This window comes from Ovis canadensis, chromosome 5 (genome assembly GCF_042477335.2).
Source record: "Ovis canadensis isolate MfBH-ARS-UI-01 breed Bighorn chromosome 5, ARS-UI_OviCan_v2, whole genome shotgun sequence".
NCBI classification, from domain to species: domain Eukaryota; kingdom Metazoa; phylum Chordata; class Mammalia; order Artiodactyla; family Bovidae; genus Ovis; species Ovis canadensis.
The window spans coordinates 123,006,452-123,031,242 of record NC_091249.1 but is presented as its reverse complement, the minus strand read 5'-3'; the positions used below and the strand labels follow the sequence as shown (position 1 = coordinate 123,031,242).

Here is a 24,791-nt window from a genome sequence, read left to right as displayed (position 1 = left end):
ATTGATGCTTTTGAATTGTAGTGCTGGAGAAGACTCTTGAGAGTCTTAGACAGCAAGGAGACTGAACTGGCCCATTCTAAAGGAAATCAACCCTGAATATTCATTGGAAGGACTGATGCTTAAGCTCCAATACTTTGGGGACCTGATGTGAAGAGCTGACTCATAGGAAAAGACCCTGATGCTGGGAAAGACTGAGGGCAGAAGCAGGGGGTGAGAGAGAATGAGATGGCTGGATGGCATCATCAGTTCAATGGACGCGAGTCTGACCAAACTCTGAGAGATAGGGAAAGACAAGGAAGCCTGGCGCGCTACAGTCCATCAGACATTATTGAGTGACTGAACAACATAAAACATATGGTCATTTAAAATATTTTTGTTATAATTACTGTTTATTTCCTGCAATAATGTTTTATTAGCCAAAATACCCAACTGGCTGAACGTTGCAATTTACTTTACGTTTATTATCATATCAGCTCTGTCCTGTGCCTATCAACTGATGGAATATGGATTTCTTCATGAGAGGGGATGCTTTATTCTGATTTCTGATGGATTAATTAGAGTCTTTGTCTTCTTAATGCGTTGGCAATGATAATCAGGGTGTTTTATAGGGGGAATAAGTCCCATAGTGCCAATATAAACTAAATCTTTCCTAAAATATTAAGCTATGAGAAAGGAACATAATATTGCCACAAAATGAAATTTGGGTAAACTTTCCTAAAAATCTCTTTAACAGATCCCAGGAAAGAGGATTATTGTTATCAAATAATTAACTTGTTGAAGAAATAGGAACGTTTTCTTGGACTTGAAAACATTTATATATGAATCTGATCACCTATAAAATGGATGGGTTTTATGTTCATTAGCTTCTTGACTGTGAAAAAAATTTTATTCAACTTCAGATAGATTATTGAATGGAATATTTTGAAATTCACCTTAGAGGTCCTATTTCATAGATAGTATTCTGGGTGAAATTGTATCCCTCCCCAAATTATGTTGAAGTCCTAACCCCTAGTCCTTAACAGTGAAACTTTAGGAATTAGTTGTTGTAAATATAAGTAGTTAGCTTAACATGAGCTCATATTGGAGTAGGGTAGGCCCCTACTCCAACAGAACTGATGTCTTTATAAGAAGGAAATTTAAACACAGACACGCAGAGAGGAAAGATGGTATGAAGACATGCAAGAAGCCTGCCATGTGATGAAAACAGAGGTGAGACGAGTGCAGTGGCCAGTCACAGAGCAGCCGGCACTGCCAGCCGTCCCCAGAAGCCAGGAGCGAGGCTGGAGCCAAGTCCCCCTCCGTGCCCGCAGAAGGAACCAGCCCTGCTATCCCTCTGATGCGGAATTCTAGAACTCAAAGCGGGAAAAAAATTTTAAGTGTTCTAAGCCATCCAATTTATGGTAGTTTATTATATCAAACCTGAGAAATTCTCACAGATAGCTGAGAAGTGATTGATAGACAGATAGACAGATAGATATAGATAATCTTTCAAATCTCTTAAATTTAGGGCTGGTCATAAAATGAGGACCCAAGGAATTATCCAGTGGAGTAATATAGTAGCCCCAAAGTTGTCAGTTAAACCACATAACTGTCATTTTTATAGGTCAAGAACAGTTTAACAGATGCAATTTTATGTGGCTCAATCTAATAAATAGATTTCATAAATGATTCAAGTTTTCTGAAACCCCCTTTCCCCATCAAGAGTAGATCTTAAACTGAATTTGCCAAAATACTTCATTTCCCCTGTATCACTTTTCCTCTATAAATAGATTCTTAGGCTTTGCTCATTTCATTTGGAGAAGGAAGTTCTGTCTTCATGACCTATATAGAATTAAACACTGGAGGCAACTGCTCTTTGAGGTTTTGCCTGCTATTCGTCTCACTTACACATCTCTGGGCAAGGCTGATTCCAGGAGACAATGCTGGGAACTCCATCTAACTCATGGTCAAAGTTCGGGTTTCCCCAGGGATTTCTCTCATTCTGTTTGGCACAACAGTAAGCGTGTCTGACAACATCTGCCTCGCAGCGTCGCTCTGCAGTGCCACCTGACACTTGGTTCTCATCCACATTTTCTTCCTGCCTGTCTTCTGAGGAAGATGCTTCCATGACAGAGGTGGAGAAGAATAGACAGGCAGGGCAAACCAGAGCTTTACTTTCCCAGTGAATGAGAGTCATGAACCTACCAAATGTCTTCACTTAGCTCTTCTTCCAATTCATCCAAAGATCTTTGACATAGCAAGTACTGTCGAAATCAACCCTTTGTCCTTGGCGATCCTGAGCATTCACAAGTCATTTCTGAGTACTTATTTCCCTCGATGTTTATATAGCTAGTACCTTTTAAAGTTTCCTCAACTATGAAAATAGAATAACCACACACAAATTTTACTGCCAATTTTTTTAACCATCAAGAAAAGATACAACCAAGTCCAAAAACATCTCTTGTATGACCACTGCTAAAGCATGCTAAATAATTTTTGTAAAAGTAGATGTTTAACATGAGTTTGAGCAAGCCCCAGGAGTTGGTGATGGACAGGGAGGCCTGGCATGCTACAGTCCACAGGGTTGCAAGCAGTTGGATACGACTGAGCGACTGAACTGAGCTGAACTGAAATGTTTAATAGGAAATTCTCTTTCATAAAATTTTAATAATCCTTTAGCTCAAATACATTTTATGACCATAAGAAATTGATTTAGGAGAAAATTTCAAATCTTACTGAGGAAAAGATCCCTCTGCATTCTGGAATCATTGCCTATACCAAATGGAAAATTCAGAAGAAAGAGCTTATTAGGAACAACTGCCATTTAAACTACTACTTTCCTCAGTTACACTGCTCTTGTTAGTTGAATGGCCTTAAATTCTGACAGATTGTTTCAAAACTTCATTCTGCTTCTATTTGACTGAATACCTTGTGCCATTATTCTCTTATTCATTACATGAGAGTCTAAAATTTCCCTGTGCCAGACAATACAATACAACAGCTGGTGATATTAAGTTGCCTTTACGAAAAACACCCCTTGGCTTCAAAGAGGTATTATTTGATTTCAAAAGTTGTTATGTCTCTTCTCAGCGTAAGTTACAGCTGGGTTTTCAAAAGTATATGTATTTCACATATTTGTTCACATAAAATTTGACAAAGGAAGAGTTCACTATAAAAGAATATACTGTCTTTTGTGGTTTTAGAAGGGGAAATTACCTAAGGACAGAAAGTATGAGTAAGGCATTACAATGACAAACCCTCTCTGAGGCAACAGGAGTATAAAACGCCAGAATTACGGACTGGTATTCGAATTTTGACCTCTCACCTTAGAAGTTGGTACTTACTGGGGATGAGCCTAAGTAACCTTTGCCCCCTCAGCTCATCTACAAGTATGGGGAAAAAGACCAAAAACCAATATGATAACAAAATCCTTCCTTCTTGTTCAAATATTAACTTTTTAGATGAGCAGATTAAGTCCCAGATACATTAGCATCTGTCTGGCTGTAGTTCACTGAAGCAAAAGCACCATCTGAAAATCGACTTAGAAGTGGATGGATTCTCTAAGAAATGCATCTATTTGTGTTTCATTTAGGTGTTTCTAAATAGCAAGCTTTTCTAGTATATCAAGTGATTGGAGATTAAATATATGTGTGTGTGTGTGTGTACACACACACATGCATACATATCTGAAAACATGACAGGCATATGAGGCAAATCTTACCTGGAAACTCTAAATCTTTTTCCATCCCCTACTTTTTTCCACCACAGCCATATCTAATTTGGGATCCAGCTGCTTTCAAAGAATGATAGTTTCCATCAGAAAACAACTCATCTAGCTGTCCTTTCGCAAACAGCCCAAGCGAGTGAGCTGCACACCACAGTCCTCTGGCCCTTTGTCCCTTGGATCAGGGCTCTTTGCTTCTCCAGGTCACGTATCTCTTAGAGACGCTGTTATACAATGAAATAAACTTACTGTTTTCTTTAACACTTTGAGAGCATAAGGCTTCTGGGTCCCCTTCTGTTTGCATCTGTACACAATGGATGTAGCACCCCTTGAGGGGGAAAAAAGACAAAAAGAAAATGTTATGCTCTCAGTAAGAAATTAAGGGGAAAGCTTGAAAACAAGTATCTCTTGCAGTTACCCTCATAACTGACAAGTGTTTTACGTTCTACTACAGGACTCGACAAACTTGAGAGGACTTTTTTCTATGTAATTAAGGATACTGTGCTCAATCTTCCTGTTTGCCCTTTTACTTCTAGTCCATCTCTGTTCAAGTGACCTGCTGCATTCAGTCACGGCTCGTCAGGTAAACACAGATTTTGTAGGACCTCCACCCAATCTCACAGCCTGTGCCCCTTCCTGAAGGCAGGCACCTGGACCACAACAAAGCTCATGACTTCGGGGGAGGTAGGGGGAGCTTAAGTCCAGCACCAGGCCTTAAAGGTCAGGAAAGTCCCCAGTACTTGGCAAGCGTGCTGGGGACCTTTGAGATTTACCCTATACCACTGGAACCCTGCTACCCTCCCCAAACCAGTATTCGCCCTATAGAGATACTGGATCCTTTGTTTTGGTGAATACTGTTACCACCTACACATGCACTAACAAAAATGATGGTGTGAAATGTCCAGGAGAAAATACTATTGAAATGGTTAAAGATATACAGAGAAAAAGCAGATTTATCTCTCTATAAAAAATTTGAAGACGTACAGAAAATGTTTACCTGTAAAGAGAATGGTAAGAAGAGACTCAATAACTGTCTATCTCTATGTGATACACATGTGAAGTTACTAAAAAGAGACCATTAAAAAGCAGGACATTGTGGTCCTGATGCACCCTCTCCAGTCATGAGAGCAAGAGGATGAGACAGAAACAGAAAGACACCACACGGGCTCAAGTACAACCTGAGAGCGAGAGCCTCAGATAAATCTTGAAAGAAGACCAGTGGAAGCAAACGTGTCAGACTTTGAAGATTAGGCCAAAGGACAAAGCAGGGTAGTCCTAAGGAAGGTATCTTATGATACTTTCACTCTGGTGATTCTGAAATTCTAAGAACAAAAGAAACTTACAAATCAAACATATTCCTAGCTACCTTTGCACATTAAATTTTTAACAGAGCCTCTAAGAGTCAGGAATTGGTGATGTAAATGTTAGCAGGTGAGAACAGTTCCAACACACTTGAAAAAAATGGGGGGAAGACACAACACACACACAAAGAAAGAGAGCTGCAATGGAATAAGTGAAGGCAAATACAACATTCTACTGCGTGTTTAATTGCTCTAAATGATGTCTGTGTGAAGCAAAAGTACCAACAACTCACTGTGTTTATGGCATATGCAGAAGTAAGAGGTCTGCCAACACAGCACAAAGCACAGGGGAAGAAACTGAGAAAGTGCCGCTGAACCCTACACCACAAGGTAAGCAGTATGACTGTTTTATAGTAGACTCTGATTAGTTAAAGATGCATATTATACAACTCAGGGAAATGAATAAAATATTAATTAAAATTTTTATAAAACAAAATAAAAATTTTTAAATAAAAAAGTGAATAAGGAAGCTAAAATGGAAGCAGAAATGAAGTGCTTGGGTGACAAAAAAAAAGAAGAGATTAAAACCAAAACAACTAACAATATGGTGTATTTTAGTCCAATAATATAAATATTACATCAAATATAAACTTTATAAGCATATCAACTAAAAAATAAAGATCATCACTCACATGCTAAAACAGACTGCACTTAATCTTCAGCCTTCATTTGTAGCCATGATCCAAACAGATAATTCCATATGGTTTTAGGGAAATTTTGTTTATGCTGAAAATGTGCCACTCTAGGGTACCTTCCACATTTGGGGACATGTGTAAACTCCTTCAGTCACTGATTTGCTTCTAATGAACAATTTATTACTTCAGGTTCAAATAAAAAAGACCATCATATTACATGAAAAAATCAAGACCAAACTCTACATTGTGTACAGTAAACCATTTGAAATATAAAGTGTAAAAAGGGTACAAATAAAATGATAGAAAAGAGGTACTATGCAAACACTGAACAAAAGAAAGCAGGAGTAGCTCCATTAACATCATGTCAACCAGACTTCAGAATAAAGACAAAGATGAACATGCCTTAATCATAATATTAAGAGGGCAACTGCCCCAAATGACATTACAAACCTGAGAGTGTATGCACGTAACAACAGTACTTCAAAATACATGAAGCAAAAACTGACAAAACCGAAAGGAGAAATAGACAACCACCTGAATACATCACCACACTCTCTCAGCAGCGAACAGAGCACGCAGAAAAAGTATCACCAAAGATACGGACACGAACAGCATGATCAACTAAGCGAAGCTAAAGGACTTTGAGACAACACCATGCAAAACAGCAGAATGTACCTTCTTTTTGAAGTTAAAATACTCAGAACCTCTGTTTCCTGACTTAGTATAAAGAGAGTGGTATTGAAGGAAGAATAAACTTGTAGATAAATAGAATGGAGAAAAGAATCCAGAAATAGTTATACGTATACATGACTAATTGGTTTCTGACAAAGGTAAACAGGCAATTTAGTGGGAAAAGGTAAATAGGCAGTTCAGTGGAGAAAGTTACAGTCCTTCCAACAATAAACAGCGCTGGAACAACTGCGTACATATATGCAAGAAACAAAGGCAAAAACAAAAAGCCTTTATCCAAGTGCCACTCTACCAAAAAAAGACTCAAAATGGATCATAAGTACAAGTGTAAAACCTATAATTCTAAAAAAAAAAAGGATTTCTGACTTTTAGTTAGGAAATGATTTCTTACATACACAGCCAAAACTGTGTGCTAAGTCACTTCAGTTATGTACGACTCTTTGCGACCCCATGGACTATAACCCACCAGGCTCCTCTGCTGATGGGATTCTCCAAGCAGGAATACTGGAGTGGGTTGGCATTCTCTTCTCAAGGAGATCTTCCCGACCCAGGGACTGAACCCATGTCTCATGTCTCCTGCATAGACAGGTAGGTTCCTTACCACTAGCACCACCAGGGGAACTCACAACCAAAAGCATAGTAATTCAAAGAACAAATAAATTGGACTCCATTTACCTTAAGAAAGGTTGCCTTCTGAAAGCCACTGACAGTGAGAAAATTTTTATAATCATATATCTGATAAAGGACTCGTCTCTAGAATTAGAAACTAAGTCCAATGATAAGAAAATAATTCATTTTTAAGGTGGGCCAGAGACTGGAACATATATGTCACCAAAGAAAATATATGAATGGCAAAAAGCACAAAGAAAGATGCTCAACACCATTAGACATCAGAGAAATGCAAATTAAAGCCACAATGAGATACAACTTCACTCTTCCTGGAACACCTAAGAAAAGAGAGAGTATCATGGCTGCCAAGGAGGCAGAAAGACTGGACTCCTACACTGGTGAAGAAATGAGAAATGATACAGCCACTCTGGAAAACAGCTTGGCAGTTTCTTATAAAATTAAGAATACCATACGATTTAAAGCTATGTTCATTCACAAACTTGAACATGAATCTTTATAGCACCTTATTATTAATCAGGAAACACTGCAAACAACTCCCATATCCCTCAGCTGAGAAATGAGTAGAATACTATCCATAAATAAAAAGAAATGAACTAGAATCAGACAACAACATGGATGATTATCTAATATAATATCCTAAGTGAAAGAAGCCAGGGTCAAAAGCATATAAACTGCATGACTCCACTTAATATAAAGGTAAGTGATTTGCAAACACGGAAGGAAATGAAAAATCTAATTTTAGTTTTATATAATTGCAAAATTAATATTCAAAAATGTATGCAAAATAAACTATAGCCAAAGAATGTTCAACCTACCACACAACTGCACTCATCTCACATGCTAGTAAAGTAATGCTCAAAATTCTCCAAGCCAGGCTTCAGCAATACGTGAACCGTGAACTTCCAGATGTTCAAGCTGGTTTTAGAAAAGGCAGAGGAACCAGAGATCAAATTGCCAACATCTGCTGGATCAGGGAAAAAGCAAGAGAGTTCCAGAAAAACATCTATTTCTGCTTTATTGACTATGCCAAAGCCTTTGACTGTGTGGATCACAATAAACTGTGGACAATTCTGAAAGAGATGGGAATACCAGACCACCTGACCTGCCTCTTGAGAAATCTGTATGCAGGTCAGGAAGCAACAGTGAGAGCTGGACAGGGAAAAACAGACTGGTTCCAAATAGGAAAAGGAGTATGTCAAGGCTGTATATTGTCACCCTGCTTATTTAACTTCTATGCAAAGTACATCATGAGAAATGCTGGACTGGAAGAAACACAAGCTGGAATCAAGATTGATGGAAGAAATATCAATAACCTCAGATATGCAGATGACACCACCCATATGGCAGAAAGTGAAAAGGAGCTAAAAAGCCCCTTGATAAAAGTGAAAGAGGAGAGTGAAGAAGTTGGCTTAAAGCTCAACATTCAGAAAACGAAGATCATGGCATCCGGTCCCATCACTTCATGAGAAATAGATGGGGAAACAGTGGAAACAGCCACTGACTTTATTTTGGGGGGTTCCAAAATCACTGCAGATGGTGACTGCAGCCATCAAATTAAAAGATGCTTATTCCTTGGAAGAAAAGTTATGACCAACCTAGACAGCATATTTAAAAGCAGAGACATTACTTTACCAAGAAAGGTCCATCTAGTCAAGGCTATGGTTTTTCCTGTGGTCATGTATGGATGTGAGAGTTGGACTGGGAAGAAGGCTGAGCGCCAAAGAATTGATGCTTTTGAACTGTGGTTTTGGAGAAGACTCTTGAGAATCCCTTGGACTGCAAGGAGATCCAACCAGTCCATTCTGAAGGAGATCAGCCCTGGGATTTCTTTGGAAGGAATGATGCTAAAGCTGAAACTCCAGTACTTTGGCCACCTCATGCGAAAAGTTGACTCATTGGAGAAGACTCTGATGCTGGGAGGGATTGGGGGCAGGAGGAGAAGGGGACGACCAAGGATGAGATGGCTGGATGGCATCACTGACTCAATGGACATGAGTCTGAGTGAACTCCAGGTGGTGGTGATGGACAGGGAGGCCTGGCGAGCTGTGGTTCATGGGGTTGCAAAGAGTCAGACACGATTGAGTGACTGATCTGAAAATTAATATTCAAAAATTTATGCAAAATAAACTATATTGAATAGTATCCATTAATTTAATCCATTAAATTAAGTATTCCTTAATTTACTTATCACATTAACCTATCACTAATTCCAACATATAAATTATTATCGTAACAAAACGTTTCAAAGAAATTTTAACAAAATGTATTCTTGTCTAATCAACCTCAAGATACAAGTATGCTCAGTTCAGTTCAGTCACTCAGTCATGTCCAAATCTTTGTGGCCCCATGAATCACAGCACGCCACGCCTCCCTGTCCATCACCAACTCCTGGAGTTCACTCAGACTCACGTCCATCCAGTCCGTGATGCCATCCAGCCATCTCATCCTCTGTTGCCCCCTTCTCCTCCTGCCCCCAATCCCTCCCAGCATCAGAGTCTTTTCCAATGAGTCAACTCTTCGCATGAGGTGGCCAAAGTACTGGAGTTTCAGCTTTAGCATCATTCCTTCCAAAGAAATCCCAGGGCTGATCTTCTTCAGAATGGACTGGTTGGATCTCCTTGCAGTCCAAGGGACTCTCAAGAGTCTTCTCCAACACCACAGTTCAAAAGCATCAATTCTTCGGTGCTCAGCTTTCTTCACAGTCCAACTCTCACATCCATACATGACCACTGGAAAAACCATAGCCTTGACTAGACGGACCTTTGTTGGCAAAGTAATGTCTCTACTTTTGAATATGCTACCTCACTTGGTCATAACTTTTCTTCCAGGGAGTAAGCGTCTTTTAATTTCATGGCTGCAGTCACCATCTTGCAGTGATTTTGGAGCCCCCCAAAAATAAAGTCTGACACTGTTTCCACTGTTTCCCCATCTATTTCCCATGAAGTGATGGGACCAAATGCCATGATCTTCGTTTTATATCAATAACCTCAGATATGCAGATGACACCACCCTTATGGCAGAAAGTGAAGAGGAACTAAAAAGACTCTTGATGAAAGTGAAAGCGGAGAGTGAAAAAGTAGGCTTAAAGCTCAACATTCAGAAAACAAGTATGCTAGAAATAACTTAAAATTTTAAAAAAAATTGTATATGAGAATCCAATAAGAATGTCCAACTTATTTTGCTAAGTAAGTTGTTAACGTTAACAGGACTAATTTTTTCCTAGCTGTACTGAGATAAAATTGATATATAACATTATGCAAATTTAAGGTGTATAACATAATGATTTGGTATAAATATATATCACAATTTTTTTGCCACAATTAGTTACTATACCCATCACCTCACATAGTTGTAATTTTAGAAATAACTTTTTAAAGGATGGAAAGATTAAAAGAACAGAACAACCTAAATAATGTAAATGAAAATAATACTTCAGTAATTTACTCTGTATTCTTTGCTGAAATTAAACAAGGAATTTAAATCATTTAATGTCTATAAGTATAATTTTAGAAAGAAACCACACTTTGAGTATGCTCATATAAAAATAAAAATATGCATCTTAACAGCAAATTTTTAATATATAATGAATATTTTATGAAACTGTAATATCCAAATTTAAAGATAAACTGTATAAAGAGAGAATTACCATAATATTCTTTGAGATACAAAGGAAGCAAAAATATTACAACAGAGGATTTTATATTCATGGAGTTACTCAACTGTAAAAAAACTGCCACTACTCATTTCTATTCATGTATAACACATTCTTTAACAAGAAAGCCAAAGACTATAGAAATTATTTAATTAGAACTTTTTTATGCAAAGATTTTGGTGAAAAAAAGTCAATACTTTTTTGGAGTCTGGGCCTGACTTCTATTTTCAAATTAGTTTTCTTTCAACATAATTCAGAACAAAACCACATTTTAGGCCCAGCTTTGTCTGATATGGCAGATAATGTTTTAAAAAGTTAAAAATGTTGATTACTATGTTTCACTGCAGAGAAAGTAGTCAAACCTGTCAGGCATCTGCAGAACCATTTACAGTCCGCGTTTGTGATGACATGACACCGGTACACGCTACTGCATGCACACACAATGCAGAGCGTGTACACAGCGCACAGAGCAGGGCTTGCCAGGGGGCTCCGTGGGTGAAGAATCTGCCTGCAATGCGCGAGACGCAGGTTTGATCTCTGGGTTGGGAAGATCCCCTGGAGAAGGGCGTGGCAACCCACTGCAGTTTTCTTTCCTGGAGAATCCCATGGACAGAGGAGCCTGAAGGGCTACAGCCCATAGGGTCGCAAAGACTTCAGACATGACTGAAGTGACTGAGAACGCATGCACGCAATGTATACAGTGTATAGAATACTGGAGTCGGTAGCCTTTCCCTTCTCCAGGGGATGTTACCGACCCAGGGATCGAACCGAGGTCTCCCACATTGCAGTTGAGCCAACAATCTGCCTGCAATGCGGGAGACCTGGGTTCAATCCCTGAGTTGGGAAGATCCCCTGGAGAAGAGAAAGGTTACCTACTCCAGTGTTCTGGCCTGGAGAATTCCATGGACTGTATAGACCATGAGGTCGCAAAGAGAGTCGGACACAACTGTTGTGTGTATATATATATACACACATATATATGTGTATATATAAATAATGTATAAATATGTATAAATTTATACATTTATACAAAAGTATATAAATGTATTATTTTTTATATATATATATATATATATATATATATATATATATATATAATGCATGCACATACACCATTGCCCTTAAACTGTTGAAGCACTTGATGTTGGTACCTGGCACTGTGTGCCAAAACTTATGGATATAGAAGAAAAAACACCAGATATAATATTTATTTTCCTAAAGACATTTTAAGCAGGGTCCCTTTTCTATCTTTTCTCCTTTTAAAGAAATAAGATTGGCTAAAGATTGGTATTATTTTCCCTTCAAAAGAAATCTAAGTGCACTGACCTAACTGTCCACCTATGAGCAGAGACAGATATCCAAATGCTCTCAGAAGGCCAGGCAGAGGTCAAACCCACTTCAGATCAGAAGCAGGAAATCTAATGGCTGGATTCACACCAGTGTTTTAGGGAACTGTGATGACTGTGAAATGTTAAGACAATTTATATTCACTGGCATTCTCCCATTAAGGGAGGTTATAAATTAGAGACTGGCTTTCTGGGGCAGGACCTAGTGGACATTTGTGACTGGGCTGAGTGATAGAGCTTGGCTTCCCTTAGCACCAAACCTTAAATCTGCTGGAAATGCAAGACAACTTCAGGTATGGAATCTCTTAAAATATAGAAGTCCGGAAGGGCTGTTTGCTACTTCATTGTTTGGGCCCAGCTGTGTCTCTGTAATGACATACTTCAGTTCAGTTCAGTTCAGTCACTCAGTCATGTCCAACTCTTTGTGACCCAATGAACCATAGCACACCAGGCCTCCCTGTCCATCACCAACTCCCAGAGTCCACCCAAACCCATGTTCATCGAGTCGGTGATACCATCCAACCATCTCATCCTATGTCGTCCCCTTCTCCTCCTGCCTTCAATCCCTCCCAGCATCAGGGTCTTTTCAAATGAGTCAGCTCTTCGCATCAGGTGGCCAAAGTATTGGAGTTTCAGCTTCAACATCAGTCCTTCCAATGAATACCCAGAACTGATCTTCTTTAGGATGGACTGGTTGGATCTCCTTGCACTCCAGGGGACTCTCAAGAGTCTGCTCCAACACCACAGTTCAAAAGCATCAGTTCTTTGGCGCTCAGCTTTCTTTATAGTCCAGCTCTCTCACATCCATACAGAGAAGGCAATGGTACCCACTCCAGTCCTCTTGCCTGGAAAATCCCATGGATAGAGGAGCCTGGTAGGCTCAGTCCATGGGGTCGCTGGGAGTCAGACATGACTGAGTAACTTCACCTTCACTTTTCACTTTCATGCACTGGAGAAGGAAATGGCGACCCACTCCAGTGTTCTCGCCTGGAGAATCCCAGGGATGGGGGAGCCTGGTGGGCTGCCGTCTATGGGGTCGCACAGAGTCGGCCACGACTGGAGCGACATAGCAGCAGCAGCAGCACATCCATACGTGACCACTGGGAAAACCATAGCATTGACTAGACAGACCTTTGTTGGCAAAGTAATGTGTCTGCTTTTTAATATGCTGTCTAGGTTGGTCATAACTTTCCTTCCAAGGAGTAAGCATCTTTTAATTTCATGGCTCAAACACCATCCGAAGTGATTTTGGAGCCCAGAAAAATAAAGTCTGACACTGTTTCCACTGTTTCCCCATCTATTTCCCATGAAGTGATGGGACTGGATGCCATGATCTTAGTTTTCTGAATGTTGAGTTTTAAGCCATCTTTTTCACTCGCCTCTTTCACTTTCATCAAGAGGTTCTTTAGTTCTTCTTCACTTTATGCCACAAGGGTGGTGTCATCTGCATATCTGATTATTGATATTTCTCCCAACAATCTTGATTCCAGCTTGTGCTTTCTCCAGCCGAGCGTTTCTCATGATGTACTCTGCATATAAGTTAAATAAGCAGGGTAACAATATACAGCCTTGACGTGCTCCTTTTCCTATTTGGAAGCAGTCTGTTGTTCCATGCCCAGTTCTAACTGTTGCTTCCTGACCTGCATACAGGTTTCTCAAGAGGCTGGTCAAGTGGTCTGGTATTCCCATCTTCACAGCCATGTTAAACTGTCTTTGCTAAGGATATTAGGCCTCATAAGTTATTCAAAACTTTCACCTATTTTTTCAGTGGAAGGAGTCTTAAAATGGAACCAAAGAGTCTTATTACCTTTTTCTGATGTTGAAAGTGTTTGGTTAAAAAATATAGTTGTGTCAAAATATTAATCATTTCTAAACATTTCAATGCATTTCTTATTCTTCTGTTTTTGAATTTGACTTTTAAATTGTTTATTCCCAAGGTGTGTATGTGCTTGCAAAATAGGTCCTCCGAATGTTCATGATGAAATGGTTTAAGAGGGAAGATGTGATTTGTAAGAAGTATCAATCAGATGCTAAAAACATCTGTGCAACTCTCTAGAGTGTCATATTTCTTCCACATGATTGAATTGCTGTCATTTAACAAGCCTATTCTTTTCATTGATTTTTTATTAGATTAATTATTCAAGAAGACTGGTTAGAATCTTAAAATTTGATACTTCTTTGGGGTGAAAGTAGAGTCACATTCAGGAACAGGAGCCTGGAAAATCAAAGTCTCTGAGAGTTCAATGTCGGCGTCCGTCTTTATTCCAGTAACAGGTTTTCACTGTTTCCTTCTCTACCTCTGTCAGCTGCAACTCCTCAATATTCTTCACTAAATGTTTCAAGATGCTCTTTGGTCACCAATGATTAAAAAAAAAAAATCTAAACCTTAAACCAGCAAAGGACAGAAGAAAACAAATGCTAAAATGATTTAATTACTGTTTTGGCATTTTTCGACCTACAACTTAAAGAATGGCTAATCTTTAGAATTTAGAAAGCTTTTATTAGACCTAGCTTTTCCAAGTCAATGAAATTTTACAGTCTTAAATCTCAAAAATATCATACTAAGGAATGATATAAAAAAAAAAAAAAGTGCTCAAGGCCCAAAGCTTTAGTAAGTCTGGTTTCGGGGCCTGTGCTCAGCTGCCCCCCTTCTCTGTCTCCGGCCCACTCCCCCAGGGGGCAGGGCAAGCCCCCATCCCAGCACTGGAGACATAGCAAGTCCTGCTCTTCAGGGGTTGACACTGACCTTACGGCTGTCTTCCTGACAGATTCTCGTTTCTCATTTCACCTGGAGGTTCAGCTTAGTCTATAGCCAGTGCATTTTATATCTATTTCCTGATTTATGCTCGCTTCCTCAACACCTACACACATTGCCAAGCACTTAACTTTTCAACCCTGAACACCAGCTCAGACCGCTGTTATATTCTCTGCTTAGTGTGCCTCCAGTTTTCTCACAACCATACTCGTAAGTTTCTCTTAACAGTTGCCTGATGGAACCTGTTTGTGACTTGGTTCTTAGTGCCTGAATCTGTAACGATTGGCTGAAACATGACCCCTTTTGTTTCAAAAATTTAATAAAACTCCTGTCCTAAGATAAACTAAGACCTAAGAAGCTTTGATTTGAAATGCTGAATTTTGGCCATCACAAAATACATAAAAAACAGTTCCAAATTATCAGGTTGCCTTAAGTATTCATTCTCAATCACAAAGTGACAGAACAGTAAAAATTGTATGCATAAAAGGTTTTAATATTCGTGTTAGTCATTTCCTTAGCTTCAAAATATTTAATGCCTCTGCAGTTGGCCTTTAGTATCAATTATTCAAACTTTTTATGAAGACTTTATTTTTCTTTTCTCTTTGTGTGCATGCAACACACAAAGAATTGAATTTCCAGGCAACCAATCAACGCCACAATACATCACGAGGACAACTACGGCTCTTCTTTTTCCGCATCTATCATTCACTGCCAGTCCCATTTCCGTCTATTCTGTGTCTTCTGCTGCCGCTGCTGCTGCTGCGAGTCACTTCTATTGTGTCCGACTCTGTGTGACCCCATAGATGATAGCCCACCAGGCTCCCCTCTCCCTGGGATTCTCCAGGCAAGAACACTGGAGTGGGTTGCCATTTCCTTCTTCAATGCATGAAAGTGAAAAGTGAAGGTGAAGTCAGTCACTCAGCTGTGTCCAACTCTTCACGACCCTGTGGACTGCAGCCTACCAGGCTCCTCCCGTCGCCTGGAACAACATGGGATGTTCCAGGCAAGAATACTGGAGTAGGGTGCCATCGCCTTCTCCGGTATCTTCTATTATAATATATTTAATACACATCCACCTAATCCAACCTCCACACCTTCACTTAAGCCTGCTAACATCAAATGCAACATCTATTATTGCTTTTGTATACTATTTACCGTAATTTTTCTGGCTTTACTGAGCTGTAACTGACATTACATTGTATAAGGTTAAGATCGTACATGTTGATCTGATACAAGTATTCACATATTGTGAAATGGTTATCACAGTTGTGTTAGTTAACACTTTCATCATACCTTATGTAATTACTTCTGTGATGAGAACATTAAAGATCCACTCTCTTAGCAACTTCCAAGTATATAATCCAGTTTCTGTGAACTATAATCACTATACTGTGCATCAGATCCCCAGGACTTACTTATGGAAGTTTGTACCCTTTGACCAACATCTCCCCATTAACTAAACCTCTGAGCCTCTGACAACTGCCACTCTGCTCTACTTCTGTGAGTCTGACTTTTTCATATTTCACATTGTAAGTTGTATCACTCTCCTTATTCACTTTCATCAAGAAGCTCTTTAGTTCTTCTTCACTTTCTGCCATAAGGGTGGTATCATCTGCATATCTGAAGTTATTGATATTTCTCCCGGCAATCTTGATTCCAGCTGTGCTTCATCCAACCCAGCATTTCTCATGATGTACTCTGCATATAAGTTAAATAAGCAGGGTGACAATATACAGCCTTGATGTACTTTCCCTATTTGGAAGCAGTCTGTGTTCCATGTCCAGTTCTAACTGTTGCTTCCTGACCTGCATACAGATTTCTCAAGAGGCAGGTAACGTGGTCTAGAAGAACTAAAGAGCCTCTTGATGAAAGTGAAAGAGGAGAGTGAAAAAGGTGGCTTAAAGTTCAACATTCAGAAAACTAAATCATGGCATCCGGTCCCATCACTTCACGGGAAATAGATGGGGAAACAGTGGGAACAGTGGCTGACTTTATTTTTCTGGGCTCCAAAATCACTGCAGATGGTGACTGTAGCCATGAAATTAAAAGACGCTTACTCCTTGGAAGAAAAGTTATGACCAACCTAGATAGCATATTAAAAAGCAGACACATTACTTTGCCAACAAAGGTCCGTCTAGTCAAGGCTATGGTTTTTCCAGTAGTCATGTATGGATGTGACAGTTGGACTATAAAGAAAGCTGAGCACCAAAGAATTGATGCTTTTGAACTGTGGAGTTGGAGAAAACTCTGAGTCCCTTGGACTGCAAGGAGATCCAACCAGTTTATCCTAAAGGAGATCAGTCCTGGGTGTTCATTGGAAGGACTGATGTTGAAGCTGAAACTCCAATACTTTGGCCACCTGATGTGGAGAGCTGACTCATTTGAAAAGACCCTGATGCTGGGAAAGATTGAGGGCAGGAGGAGAAGGGGATGACAGAGGATGAGATGGTTGGATGGCCTCACTGACACAATGGACATGGGTTTGGGTAGACTCTGGGAGTTGGTGATGGTCAGGGAGGCCTGGCGTGCTGCATTCCATGGGGTCGCAAAAAGTCGGACACAATTGAGCAACTGAACTGAAATGAAATTGTATCACACAGTTACTTGTCTTCCTCTGACATTTCACTTAACGTAATGCCCTCAAGGTCCATTCATGTTGTCACAAATGGCAAGATGTCCTTTCTCACTGTTGAATTACACACACACACCACACACCTGCTGATGGTCACTTTAGTGTTTCCATACCTTGGCTATTATGAATGAAAGTGCAATGAACCTAGGAGTACAGATCTCTCTTTGAGATTCTGGTTTAGTCTCCTTTGGATATATACACCCAGAAGTGGTATGGCTGGATTATATAGCTCTATTTTTAATTTCCTGAGGATCCTCCATGTTGTTTTCTATCAGCATAAAATTTCCCTTTTCTCCATATTTTCACCAACACTTATCTCGGTCTTCATGGTTAACAGCCATTCTAACAGGTGTGAGATGATATTTCACTGTGGCTCTGATTGCATTTGCCCACATGATTAGCAGTGCTGAGCATCATTTCATGCAGCTATTGGCCATCTGTATGTCTCCTTTGCAAAATGTCTATTAAGTTCCTCTGCTGATTTTTTAAATCAGGTTATTTTTTTGCCTTTTAATTGCAGTATTTAGTTCATTTACATTTAATATTGTTGGTGATATGGTTGGGCTTAAGTCATTCATACTGCTATTTGTTTGTTGTTTCATTTATTTTTTGTTCCTTTTTCTACACTTTATTGCTATTCTTTGGACTGAGTAGTTCAGTATTTTCAGTATCTTATTTCATCACCTCTCTTGGCCTTTAAGATATATACCTCACTGCTTTATTTTGTTAGTGATTTTTCTCAGAGTTATAGTATGTATCTTTAACTTATCATACTCTGCTCATACCTCTAAAACACAAGAACCTCAACACACCAATTCCATGAACCATCCTACCTTCCTTCCCTAACTTTGACTATTCATTCTGTATATTTACTTATGTAATGATTCTGATTCAAATGAGTAGTTTTTAAAACGATATTAAGGGAAGAGTAAAGAATTACTTTGAATTCCCTGTACTCTCCTATCTCCACTCTGAATTTCCGTCTGGCGTTATTTCCCTTCAGCCCAAAGAACGTGCTTTAGCATTGCTTGTAGTCCACGTGCACAGACAGTGGATATGCCCAGTGTTCATCTGTTTTTAAATGTCTTTATTTTACTCTCATTTTTGAGATATATTAACACTTGATACAGAATTCTGGAGTAACAGCTTATCTTTCTTCAGAACTTAAGAGGTGTTGTTCCACTATCTTCTGACCTCTGCTTTTTTCTGCTGAGGTTATTAGCCATAATTTGCATCACTGTTCCCTATATATATATATATATATATATATATATATATCTCATATTATCTTTGGTTGCTTCTAAATTGTTCCCCTTTTAACTTTGTTTTCTGGCTTTAGACTGTATGTCTACGTTTGAATCTTCTATTCATTTATTATGCTTGCTGCTCAATGAGTTTCTCCAATCTACAAAGTTCTTCACCACATTTGAAAATTTTTTGCCTATTGCTTTTTAAACATTTTTCTCCTTCTCAGTTCTTTGTCTCCTCTTCCTCTGGGACATACATTATGTATATGATAGTCTTCTGTATATTTTCCCACAAGTTACTGGGATTCTGTTCCTTTTTTACCAATTGTTTTTTTCTCTATCCTTCAAATTAGATTTCTATTGATTGTCTTCAAGTTCACCGACTCTTTCTTCTGCAGCCTTCAATCCACTCATAAATCTATGACTTTTTAATATCATGTGATGTGCTTTGCAATTCTGAAATTTCTCTTAGACTCTTTTTACAGTCTGCATTTCTGTTCTGAGATACTCTGCATGTTTGCACATTATGTCCATATTTTGTTCCATGTTCCTGACTGTATGCATCGTCATTGTTTTATACTCCTTCTCTGCTTATCCCAACATTTGAGTCATCTCCAGGTCTATTTTTGTTTTTTGTTTATTTTTTAAATGCTCTTCCCCCTTGATTTGGGTCCGATTTCCTACTTAACATCTACTTTTTTTTGCTTGTGTAATAGATATTGAAAAATGATACACATTAGGTAGTATAGATTATAGTATATCTTCTTTGAAAGAGATACTTTTTAGTGGCAGGTTACACTGTTGACAAATCTTTCAGATCCTGTCAAGTTTGGCTTTATTTGTTATTATTACAGAAGAGATCTATTTGTATTTTTCTCTTGGTACATAGTCATTGTCCTTGGAGAAGACTCTTGAGAGTCCCTTGGACTGCAAGGAGATCCAACCAGTCCATTCTGAAGGAGATCAGCCCTGGGATTTCTTTGGAAGGAGTGATGCTAAAGCTGAAACTCCAGTACTTTGGCCACCTCATGCGAAGAGCCGACTCATTGGAAAAGACTCTGATGCTGGGATGGATTGGGGGCAGGAGGAGAAGGGGACGACCGAGGATGAGATGGCTGGATGGCATCACGGCCTCGATGGACGTGAGTCTGAGTGAACTCCGGGAGATGGTGATGGACAGGGAGGCCTGGAGTGCTGCAATTCATGGGGTCGCAAAGAGTCGGACACGACTGAGCGACTGAACTGAACTGAACTGAAGGGTATGATCTTTACTCACAGAGGTAAAGGTTTTCAAAAGTTTTTCAAATTTTTTGAAATCTCAACCAAATATCTGATATGCTCAGCGAAGTCTCTTCACCCTGATTGACCAGAGATCCCATGTCTTCTAAGAAAACATGCTTATCTTCCTTCTCATGTCTCTGTTAGCTCTCAATCCATCCACAGAGCACATTGTTCCTGCTCACCCACGTAAAGACGCACCACACTGTCCCCAGCTAGGCAGCCAAGATGAATACGGCCCTCATCTTGTGATCTCCTTCTCTCGGGGGTCAAATCCCTGTGTTGCCCATTATTTAAGGCCTGAAGACAGCTGTCTCATGCATTACATGCAGATAGTTTGTGGAGGTGTAAGCATAGCATCTGGTATTTCATCGTTTCCAGAGCAGAATTCTTGCTTCAGTCTTATCACCTTATTAAGTTAATATATTATTATTGCAAAGGAGAGAAGTGATATATTTATTCTTTATGCATTTAATACTACTACATTACAAATGTTAACAAAGTTTTGATTGAAAGAGATTAGCAAATGATAAATCTATAAGGGCAGAATTAAGAATTTTCCCTTAGGCATTTCCAGCAGCTTTCTAAATATCAACAGCTTCTGCTACTGCTTCTGGAGAAAATAAAATTTTGAGACATGACATATAATTTTATTATGTCAAAACACCGTGCCCAAGAATTTCTGCTGTTGAATAGATGATCAAACAGGAATATTTTATGACAAAATAACTAACCCATTTTAGATCACAGGCCTTGAGACTATCACAATTGCTGTTTCTAAAAGATTTATGTGACCGAGAGCTGTACCAGATGGCTGATACAAACAAGGAAGAGATTTCATCTCTCTCAGCTGAGACTGAGTCTTGTCTCCGGCATTTAGCTAAGTCTAGCATTTAATATTATGAAAGTGTAAGGATTCGAAATTAGTAATGATCACCTGTTTAACAAGAGGCTTAGCAGAGGCAAGGATGGTAGCTTATTTAGCACACAGATATGTTTGTTTGGCTTGCACAAGGTTTTTTAAAAATGTTGAATATCTTGCCAACATTCAAATATTGAGAGATTTCATAAAAATAAAATCAGATCTCTAGTTTCTCTTGAATCTGGCAACACTAATTTTTAATTTGGGTTCAAGAGTAGTTTACAGCTAGAAAAGAAACTGTCATTTAGAGATGGCCTGTGGTCCCCTTACCTTTATGCATTTACACCATCTCCCAGCTCCTATGCATATACATTTGCTTCCTCCAATCTAATGAACATTCAGGAAATAGGAACAGTTGGCAATCAGGGCAGATAAATGTCTAAAGGTTACTTTCCAGAGATGCAGGTGGGATTATCAAATCCTAGAACTTATTCCACCTCTCTGCTTTAACCTTCACTTTAGTGGTTAGAAGTTCCTGATTATTTTCTGCTTCACTGTATCAAAGACATCACTGATTTAAGAGGCATCATTAAGCTTTGATCTCTAAAATATGAAAAGCTCCTACATTTAACTCTGCTATCCCAAGGACTGAAAGCTGCGTCTTGATTGCAGAGATGTGCAAATGTGCAAGATTATGCATTTAATATCAATTAAAATGGTCACATCATAAATGGATATGATCAATAACACACTTTCTAACTTACAGATCAACTGCAGTTTCTTCAGTTCCCATTCCCAAGGCCATAACCTCCTTTAAATATGTGCCAAGCATCTAGTCTCACTCCTATTCACGTGTTCTTCCATTCAGTTAGCAGGACGATCTTTCCAGAACAGGAATGAGGCCATGTATGTCCTCTATGCTCACATCCCCGGAACAGTGAGGATCCAGTCTGCTGAGCACACCATGTGAGACCACACTCTGTCTTGCCTTTCTCTCCTCCGCTCTCAGAGTCTCTTGCTCTTCCTTTTGTTTCTAGCAATGCCAATCTCACGGAGTCTTTGAAAACGCTTTCTTTTTTGTTAGAATCACCTCTTTTGAATTTTCTGGTTACTCAGATTTTTGTCATTCTTTAATCTGACACAATCACAACCTCTCATGGGACACATTCTCTGGCATATATGCCACACCCTTTTCATTTTATTCTGGAATCATTTGAAATCATCTTGGTCCACCTTCTGCACCTACCTACTATCTGCCTTGTGATTTATTCACATGCATTCATGCCTGTCTAGATCAAAGCTTGCAAATGGACAGTTCATAAGTGGATTCTACCCTGCACAGGCACATTCTACCTGTAAAATGTTTAGACAATTTTTACGATTAGATATCTACATGAAAAATAGGGACATCTCACGTTTTAAGAAAATTCAGTCCCTAGGGACATTTCCAGAGTAGCATTTCTGGACAATCACGACCAGATGGCATTAACAGAGACAGCCCCGTCAAGATCAGACACACTGTCTACAGTGCGCCATGAAGTCCACCATCCCTCTGGCTTTTTAAATGCCATTTTACTTGTTTACAATACAGCTCTGGCCTCTATAAACAACCGAGTTTACAACTTTGGGTATGAACTGTGACCTTGAATTAAGAGAGTATCTTACTGATCTTGGGTTTCCCTAGTGGCTCAGATGGTAAAGACTCTACCTTGCAGTGCAGCAGACCTGGGTTGATCCCTGGGTTGGGAAGGTCCCCCAGAGAAGGGAATGGCAACCATTCTAGTATTCTTGCCAGGGGAATCCCACGGACAGAGGAGCCTGGTGGGCTACAGTCCATGGGGTCGCAAAGAGTCAGACACGACCGAGAGACTCCCTTCTCACTTACTCATCTGTCTCCCTTGGTGCCTAGCACAGAGCCTGGCATATTTAGCTGGAGTTCAAGAAGCATTTTATACATTGAGTTGAATAATCTAATATGATAATTACAAAAGTCTCGCAAGAGGTGAGGTAGTATTAAGATTCACAGCTGATAAAGAAACTGCAGTTTGGAAAGTCAGCTCTTGCTCAAAAGGACACAGTTCATAAGAGGCAGTGCTGGGGCCAAACCCAAATCTCTACTCCACGCCTCAGGGTTTCCTACAAAGGCACAGGTTCTCTGGCTTTCTACCTGCTGAGGTCACGAAACCTCAGTATTTTTTTCAACTGATAAATTAATCTCCATGTCTTCTATATCCCCACCATTACAAACTTATCACTCATCACTTGTATAACAGTTCATCATGTGTATGACCTCCCCCCACCATGTGACTTGAGGATGAAGGCCTGTGACCAGCCACCACCTTCCAGAGAGCGGTCCTGCAATATTGATTTGGAGAACTTGAAGGGACTGAATGAATAAGTCTCTATTCTCTATTATTTCTATCACAACAATGTCTGATATTCTATATGAAAGGAGGGAAAGAAAGAAAGAAAGGAAGAAGGAAGGCTGTTGTTACAAACATGAGTTCACTTATACCCTGTAAATTGTTTCCCATCTTTGTTAATAGCATTTGTCATGATAAAGCCAATAAACTCATGTTGTTTCCCGTTTGTTTAGGATCTAAAAGTTAATTCACATCATTGTCATCTTTACTTTTTCAGATGCTTGTATTTTTTTCCACCAGGTCACAGCCACCACTCTGTTCAAGTATCATGTGTTTCTTTCATTAATGTCAGGTAGTTTGTTCCATTAGTGACATATCATGACAATTTAAAAGCAAATCTTACAATCAGAAGTGACATTTCTGAACAGCGTTGTCTGAGTTGAAGTGACTCTGATAGCAGAGCTTGATATTTCCCGTTTGTTTGGGTTCCCCCCTCCAAAAAAAAAAATAATAACAATAATAATGTCATCTTTCCCTCTTCCATCTAGGTGATAAAGTTTAGCTGGGAGTAAACTAAGTGTCATTCATAGCCATGCTAAGGCAGTCAACCCCTAAAGAGTCTTAAGCTCTGTAAACAGTACAAACGAGCCTCTCTCACTCTTCCCAGAAAACAGGAACCACGCTGAGGGCTGGACTATCTGACAACTGCTGGGCTTGGCACAAGGATCCTCTGATCCCTGGATCTCAGGGGTCACAGTACTGCCCAGGATCCTATGATCCTCTGTGGACCACAGGAATAGTGAATTCAGCTAGCCATATATTTTGCCAACTTTAAACCCAAATATAGAAAGCTTGATCACTTTTCATAGTGCTATTATTTAGCAAGCCATTTAGTATCAGATAAATATTGTACTTCCTCCTAATGCATTTACTAAATGCATTTTTAAATTAAGTTACATAACTATGTAAACCTATCATTACTATTTTATAATTATCTTCTTGTCATAAATGGAAAGCTATGGTTTGAAAATAGCTTATACAGCGTATATAAACTAAAACAAATAGTTTATATGAACTGAATCAAGTACTTCAGTTCTCTGCATATAGTACAAATCTGCCATTCTTTCTTAGCACCTGATTTTTATACACTCTTCTAAAAGGTATCCTTTCAATAAATTTTATATTTTTTAAACTATTATTTCATTACTTTTAGAGTTCTGGATTCTAGATTTATTTAAAAGAAAAATGTAATTTTGCATTCAGACAACACACTGTACCTTGTTGAAAAATTAAAAAGGATTGCAAAATGGTGACAGCAAAGCATTAAACCAAGTGGTAAGGTCCTGAAGAGCCAAAACAATCTTAAGAAAGAACCAAGCTGGATATATCACACTCCTTGATTTCAAACTATACTACAAAGCCATGGTGATCAAAGCAAAGTATGGTACTGGCATGAAAACACACAGATCAATGGAACAGAATAGAGAGCCTAAAAATAAATCCATGTATTCATGGTCAATCTATGACAAAGGAGACAAGAATATACAATGAAGAAAAGATAGTCTCTTAAAATATCTGGGTTGGGAAAACCGAACCGATGCAGACACGAGAACAAAACTGGACCACATCTTACACTA

At 39.1% G+C, this 24,791-nt stretch overlaps 1 protein-coding gene across 1 annotated transcript in view; it reads right to left on the bottom strand.

The window, feature by feature from the left end:
* Positions 1 to 24,791, bottom strand: part of CAMK4 (calcium/calmodulin dependent protein kinase IV) — a 273,926-nt gene that overhangs the window by 147,972 nt on the left and 101,163 nt on the right. The window contains exon 2 of the mRNA XM_069592674.1: positions 3,953 to 4,031. Within this exon, the coding sequence (XP_069448775.1) occupies positions 3,953 to 4,031 (79 nt within the window). The remainder of the gene's footprint in view (positions 1 to 3,952; positions 4,032 to 24,791) is intronic.